Below are 8,082 nucleotides of genomic sequence, written 5' to 3'. Positions count from 1 at the left end.
ATGAATCACAATAAATTAAATTAGTTTATCGGCAACGTTGTTCTCCTATCTTTCTCAAACGCAACTATAACGTGGACCTCTCTGGGAGGTGTGATGCACATTAGAACCAGAAATTATAATGAATTATTCATCATATATTTATTTGACTTTCGGTTAACCTTCCGGTAGTCGCGCCCTACTCAATCACACGAGCAGTCGCGTGTTGTATTTTGTACAACATCCAATTTTCCAAGTGTTATGTACTCTGTATACTGTCAAAACATATCAATTGTATAAAATTACTTTTTCCATCTTCTTAGATTATTTTACGCCTATAAACATTTGGATGATTACCATTTCATAGCCCAATAAGGTACACCAAGCAAAGCCATCAATTCTGTGTTATTGCTTTGTTTACAGTCGCCGTATACAGTCTTTCCCTATCTTATGCACTGTGGCGACTAAATGGCACCTAAAGACTGAACCATTGCTCGGTTGATACTGCAACTCAGTCGAGTGATGGGGGGAAGGTTTTGGAATGCATAGGTGACTCATTCACTGACACCACCCCATTCAATAGTTTTGTGCAGCAAAAAAACTGACACTGTTGTACTTTTTACAACAGCGCGACTGCCGGAAGGTTAATCTATTTTCAGAATATTACAATAACCGAATCATATTTTCTTCCAGCCTATGCAAGAGTATAGAAAAAGTGATGAGCCTTCTTATTCTTATACTATACATAATTTGCGAGGTACTACTATGTTTACAGAGCTTCAAACGGTACAACATGCCTGTTTATAAACTCAAATATAACTAGAATAAACTAAAAATAATTTTGATAAACAAAAACTCAAAACTCTAATTTTGATAAATAAGCATGTCAATCATGCATAAACAAATATTCATCAGCAAGAGGCTTTCAACAAGAAATAAACATACAATAATGATAGATAAACCACTGGAAAATTAAAAATTATGATAGAAAATAATTCACCCTCAAATAGAGCGGCGATGAAAAAATGAACAAAAATATCAGAGATACATTTCATTTATTGCTATAGTGAGGTCCACGTTTTAATAGCAGTGGAGAAAGTTAGGAGAAAAACGTTGCCGATCCTCTGTCTTGTCAATGCCTTCTATTGATGCCTTCTAATACAGGTTTATTGATATTATATTAACTGTTCATTCTCGTTTAAAATAATCAATTAGATTTTATCAAGCAACAAATTATATTTTTCAATGATTTCATAATGAAGATTAAATATTTTGTTAATTAATTATCAATTCTACATTGTTGAAAGACAATCTGGAAACAGAGCAAAGCGAGACAGATAGCACTATCCACTTTGTTGAATGATAGACAAGGTTAGCAATACCATTGCTAATCAAACACTGCCATTATAACGTGGACCTCACTATAGAACAAGAACAACCACAACATGATACAGTATCAACACAATATGATACAGTAACATCTCAACTTGATACACAATACTATGATTTGATACATTCGCTATCAGCTTTGTCGAATGATAGACAAGGATAGGAACACCAATGTTAATCAAATATGGCTAATAAAATATAACAATAATTGATCACTCAAAAGAAGTAAAGAACAGTCAATATTATATCAGATACACCGGTATCAGATATCCTCTATAGAAGGCAGTGGCAAGGCAGTTTATTTATTTTATTTATTTATTGTATAAAATACTATAATCATAATAAAATTATGACATTGGAGGAAAAACTAGGCTAAGCCTGTACTATTTCTTTCCAAAAATTTTGATAAAATGTTAATGTTGTCCAAAAGATAAGATTATATAGTCACACACTGCTTCGTCACTTGATTTTCGGTCCAGAAATGATGATTTAAAATTTTGAATTTTGAAGGTTGATTTTATACTCTAAATGAATCACAATAAATTAAATTAGTTTATCGGCAACGTTGTTCTCCTATCTTTCTCAAACGCAACTATAACGTGGACCTCTCTGGGAGGTGTGATGCACATTAGAACCAGAAATTATAATGAATTATTCATCATATATTTATTTGACTTTCGGTTAACCTTCCGGTAGTCGCGCCCTACTCAATCACACGAGCAGTCGCGTGTTGTATTTTGTACAACATCCAATTTTCCAAGTGTTATGTACTCTGTATACTGTCAAAACATATCAATTGTATAAAATTACTTTTTCCATCTTCTTAGATTATTTTACGCCTATAAACATTTGGATGATTACCATTTCATAGCCCAATAAGGTACACCAAGCAAAGCCATCAATTCTGTGTTATTGCTTTGTTTACAGTCGCCGTATACAGTCTTTCCCTATCTTATGCACTGTGGCGACTAAATGGCACCTAAAGACTGAACCATTGCTCGGTTGATACTGCAACTCAGTCGAGTGATGGGGGGAAGGTTTTGGAATGCATAGGTGACTCATTCACTGACACCACCCCATTCAATAGTTTTGTGCAGCAAAAAAACTGACACTGTTGTACTTTTTACAACAGCGCGACTGCCGGAAGGTTAATCTATTTTCAGAATATTACAATAACCGAATCATATTTTCTTCCAGCCTATGCAAGAGTATAGAAAAAGTGATGAGCCTTCTTATTCTTATACTATACATAATTTGCGAGGTACTACTATGTTTACAGAGCTTCAAATTGTACAAGGTAAGTCATCTTTTTCTATAATCTATACTATAATAAAGGAAAGAACTGGCTTATACACGTGAGGGATAGGAAATTCACGAATGACGCATCATCACGTCTCAACTACTCAACTCATTAACTTGAAATTTTGCATACAGATTATTAATTTAACGATGATGGTTATAGGCCTATTTTGATTTCTTCAAGATTTCATTAGGTCAAGTTTCTAATTAGACCCTTTTAGAGCACGTGTTATCTGCTAATATATTATATAATAAAGGAAAGAACTGGCTTATACACGTAGAGGATAGGAAATTCACGAATGACGCATCATCACGTCTCAACTACTCAACTCATTAACTTGAAATTCTGCATATAGATTCTTAATTTACCGAGGATGGTTACAGGCCTATTTTGATTCCTTCAAGATTTCATTAGGTCAAGTTTCTAATTAGACCCTTTTAGAGCACGTGTTATCTGCTAATATATTATATAATAAAGGAAAGAACTGGCTAATACACGTAGGGGATAGGAAATTCACGAATGACGCATCATCACGTCTCAACTACTCAACTCATTAACTTGAAATTTTGCATACAGATTATTAATTTAACGATGATGGTTATAGGCCTATTTTGATTTTTTCAAGATTTCATCAGGTCAAGTTTTCATTTTTTTCAAATTTCTAATCGGACCCTCGCGGAGCACGGGTTACCTGCAAGTCTCACATATAATGTAATTATCTTTTACTACCACCTTCTATAGATGTAATTCTATAGTGAGGTCCACGTTTAAATGGCACCTAAAGACTGAACCATTGCTCGGTTGATACTGCAACTCAGTCGAGTGATGGGGGGAAGGTTTTGGAATGCATAGGTGACTCATTCACTGACACCACCCCATTCAATAGTTTTGTGCAGCAAAAAAACTGACACTGTTGTACTTTTTACAACAGCGCGACTGCCGGAAGGTTAATCTATTTTCAGAATATTACAATAACCGAATTATATTTTCTTCCAGCCTATGCAAGAGTATAGAAAAAGTGATGAGCCTTCTTATTCTTATACTATACATAATTTGCGAGGTACTACTATGTTTACAGAGCTTCAAATTGTACAAGGTAAGTCATCTTTTTCTATAATCTATACTATAATAAAGGAAAGAACTGGCTTATACACGTGAGGGATAGGAAATTCACGAATGACGCATCATCACGTCTCAACTACTCAACTCATTAACTTGAAATTTTGCATACAGATTATTAATTTAACGATGATGGTTATAGGCCTATTTTGATTTCTTCAAGATTTCATTAGGTCAAGTTTCTAATTAGACCCTTTTAGAGCACGTGTTATCTGCTAATATATTATATAATAAAGGAAAGAACTGGCTTATACACGTAGAGGATAGGAAATTCACGAATGACGCATCATCACGTCTCAACTACTCAACTCATTAACTTGAAATTCTGCATATAGATTCTTAATTTACCGAGGATGGTTACAGGCCTATTTTGATTCCTTCAAGATTTCATTAGGTCAAGTTTCTAATTAGACCCTTTTAGAGCACGTGTTATCTGCTAATATATTATATAATAAAGGAAAGAACTGGCTAATACACGTAGGGGATAGGAAATTCACGAATGACGCATCATCACGTCTCAACTACTCAACTCATTAACTTGAAATTTTGCATACAGATTATTAATTTAACGATGATGGTTATAGGCCTATTTTGATTTTTTCAAGATTTCATCAGGTCAAGTTTTCATTTTTTTCAAATTTCTAATCGGACCCTCGCGGAGCACGGGTTACCTGCAAGTCTCACATATAATGTAATTATCTTTTACTACCACCTTCTATAGATGTAATTCTATAGTGAGGTCCACGTTTTAATGGCAGTGGAGAAAGATAGGAGAACAATGTTGACAATTCTCTGCCTTCTATAGAGGATATCTGATACCGGTATATCTGATGTAATATTAACTGTTCATTACTGTTTGAAATAATCAATTAGTATATTTTATTCGTCGAGATTATATATTATTTTTTAATGATTCAATTAAGAATTTTTAAGATTAAGGTAAAATATTTTGTCAATTAATCAAATTTCTACATTATTATAGTATGTTGTGGGAACAGTGCAGAGGTGGTAGAGGATAGCGCTATCTGTTTTGTGGAATGATAGACAAGGATAGCAACACCACTGTTAATCAGGTACTGCCATTATAACGTGAACCTCACTATAGAACAAGAACAACCACAACATGATACAGTATCAACACTCAACTTGATACACAACACTATGATTTGATACATTCGCTATCAGCTTTGTGGAATGATAGACAAGGATAGCAACGCCAATGTTAATCAAATACTGCCATTATAACGTGGACCTCACTATAGAACAAGAACAACCAAAACATGATACAGTATCAACACAATATGATACAGTATCAACACAATATGATACAGTATCAACACAATATGATACAGTATCATCTCAACTTGATACATCAGCTATCAGCTTTGTGGAATGATAGACAAGGATAGCAACACCAATGTTAATCAAATACTGTCATTATAACGTGGACCGCACGATGCGAGTCAAATATTTCAATTTAATTAATTTTGTAGGACTGGACTCGTCTAAAAGCAGAGGACGTAGCTACAGGCATGACTATGCTATTGCAAACATTACAGCACCTGTTTTTCTACTTTTATGCCTCGCAAAATCTTATGAGCCAGGTAAGAACATTTCATAAATCATTTGCCAATAAAAATCCTACACTTAAAGCTTGTTCAACAAATAATGCAACAATTTATGTTGCAAAGTTTCTTCTCCTACTCTATAGTCTATTATAAGTGTAAGAGTGTAAGAAGGGCACAGTATGAGAGACTACCAGCGTCACATAGCTTCACCAAAAACAACTACTAGGACTATCGGCTTCAGTTAACACTCACATTTGCAACATAGACACCCTATACACTGTCTATTATTAGTGTGTTGTTGGGAGTGTAAAAGTGTAAGAAGGGCACAGTATGAGAGACTACCAGCGTCACATAGCTTCACCAAAAACAACTACTAGGACTATCGGCTTCAGTTAACACTCACATTTGCAACATAGACACCTATACACTGTCTATTATTAGTGTGTGTTGGGAGTGTAAAAGTGTAAGAAGGGCACAGTATGAGAGACTACCAGCGTCACATAGCTTCACCAAAAACAACTACTAGGACTATCGGCTTCAGTTAACACTCACATTTGCAACATAGACACCCTATACACTGTCTATTATTAGTGTGTTGTTGGGAGTGTAAGAGTGTAAGAAGGGCACAGTATGAGAGACTACCAGCGTCACATAGCTTCACCAAAAACAACTACTAGGACTATCGGCTTCAGTTAACACTCACATTTGCAACATAACGGTCCTTTACCATTGCATATCACTACATACGATACAGTATCACCACAATATGATACAGTATCATCTCAACTTGATGATACTCAACACCATAATTTGATACAAAACTTCCAAACTTTGAATGAATTCAACAAACCATGGGATATCTTCCTATGCTATCTCTTCTCTATGCTTCTATATAGTGAGATATAAGGTACAAAGTCAGTGGAAATGATAGGACTACAGAGTTGCCGATTCTCGGCTGCCACCGCCTTCTATAGTAGATAGCTGTGATTCAAGTCACCCCCCTATATCTGATCTAATTTTAATTCTTGATTCTTGTTAATGGAGATCAATTCCATCTCAAGTATATTTTATTCACCAAGAAAACCTATATTTTCATGATTTAATTATAGCAGTCCATAATTGAGAAGAAATATTCTGGTAATTAATCATATTTATTTGTAGCCCATGAACGGAGCGGAGTTGGAAAAGGATGGAGCTATCTGCTTTGTCGAATGATAGACAAGGATAGCAACACAAATGTTAATCAGATAGTGCCATTATAACGTGAACCTCACTATAGAAGAACAACTACAACATGATACAGTATCAACACAATATCATACAGTTTCATCTCAACTTGATACACAACACTATGATTTGATACAGTCACTATCTGCTTTGTCGAATGATAGCAACACCAATGTTAATCAGATACTGCCATTATAACGTGAACCTCACTATAGAACAAGAACAACCACAACATGATACAGTATCAACACAATATGATACAGTATCATCTCAACTTGATACACAACACTATGATTTGATACAGTCACTATCTGCTTTGTCGAATGATAGCAACACCAATGTTTATCAAATACAACCATTATAACAAGGACCTCACTATAGAACAAGAACAACCACAACATGATACAGTATCAACACAATATGATACAGTATCATCTCAATTTATTTAATTTATTTTAAATATAATTTTCAGACGCAGGACCTTCATACGTCGATCTACTGCAGTGAATGGTACAAGGCAGACTGCAAATACCAGAGATCTCTGACAATAGTGCTGTCACGGAGTGTGAGGCCTGTCATACTAACAGCTGGCAAAGTTCTACCAGTCACCTTCAGGTCCTTTTTGAAGGTCACCTCTTATTAATAACCTCCAATCAAAATAATAAAACACCAGAGTATTGTCAAAAAATATCATGAATCTATATATATAAAAGCGAAATGGCACTCACTCACTGACTGACTGACTCACTCACTCGCATAACTAAAAATCTACCGGACCAAAAACGTTCAAATTTGGTAGGTATGTTCAGTTGGCCCTTTAGAGGCGCACTAAGAAATCTTTTGGCAATATTTTAACCCTAAGGGTTCTTTTTAAGGGTTTAAAGTTCGTCTTTTAGCATGAATATTCTTCTTCTCCCAATCTCTTAATTATAATTGAAATTTCCATATCATATGTTACTATAGAACTATAATCTAGATAGAGTACCTCTCCGAAACAGTAGTTGTTAACTGGCAACTAAATTAATAATTTTGTCAGGTTGGCATTAAGTTGAGTTGACTTTGTTAGGTTGGCACCAAGTTGAAGATTTGAAAGCATTTATCGCGGAAAAATTGATTGGGCACTGCTAATTCAATCCTGGGAATATTATATTACTAGACGTTAGGCTCGCTTCGCTCGCCATATCCGTTTAGCCAGACGTTTAGTCTGGACCTCCGACTGGATTGTCCTAACATGATAAAAATGCAGGCGAGCGAAGCGAGCCTGCTAATCTCATTCTTGGACGATCCAGTCGGGGTCCAGGGGGGCGGAGCCCCCTGGCTAGACGGATATGGCGAGCGAAGCGAGCCTGACGGCTAGTGTATTATAAAGTTGTAAACATGTTTGAACATAAAGGCTCAACGCACAACATGATACAGTATCAACACAATATGATACAGTATCATCTCTACTTGATACAAAACACTATGATTTGATACAATCACTATCTGCTTTGTCGAATGATA

The 8,082-nt window shown here is 35.3% G+C and overlaps 1 protein-coding gene across 1 annotated transcript; it reads left to right on the top strand.

Moving 5' to 3' along the window:
* Positions 1–3,634: 3,634 nt before the first annotated feature.
* Positions 3,635–7,222, top strand: LOC120354293 (odorant receptor 22b-like). Its single transcript, XM_039441203.1, has 3 exons — positions 3,635–3,761; positions 5,278–5,388; positions 7,052–7,222. The coding sequence occupies exons 1-3, from the start codon at positions 3,687–3,689 to the stop codon at positions 7,220–7,222; spliced, it is 357 nt and encodes a 118-aa protein (XP_039297137.1). The 5' UTR covers positions 3,635–3,686.
* The last annotated feature ends 860 nt before the right edge of the window (positions 7,223–8,082 follow it).

Source organism: Nilaparvata lugens, chromosome 14 (assembly GCF_014356525.2).
Source record: "Nilaparvata lugens isolate BPH chromosome 14, ASM1435652v1, whole genome shotgun sequence".
Lineage (NCBI taxonomy): Eukaryota > Metazoa > Arthropoda > Insecta > Hemiptera > Delphacidae > Nilaparvata > Nilaparvata lugens.
Note: the sequence above shows the minus strand (reverse complement) of the source record. Positions and strands in the feature narration are given on the sequence as shown.

Coding starts and splice junctions, on each gene's coding strand:
- LOC120354293 (XM_039441203.1), top strand. CDS start 3,687: ATGAGCCTTCTTATTCTTATACTATACATAATTTGCGAGGTACTACTA. Junction 3,762..5,277: donor AGAGCTTCAAATTGTACAAG/GTAAGTCATCTT, acceptor TTAATTTTGTAG/GACTGGACTCGTCTAAAAGC. Junction 5,389..7,051: donor CGCAAAATCTTATGAGCCAG/GTAAGAACATTT, acceptor TATAATTTTCAG/ACGCAGGACCTTCATACGTC.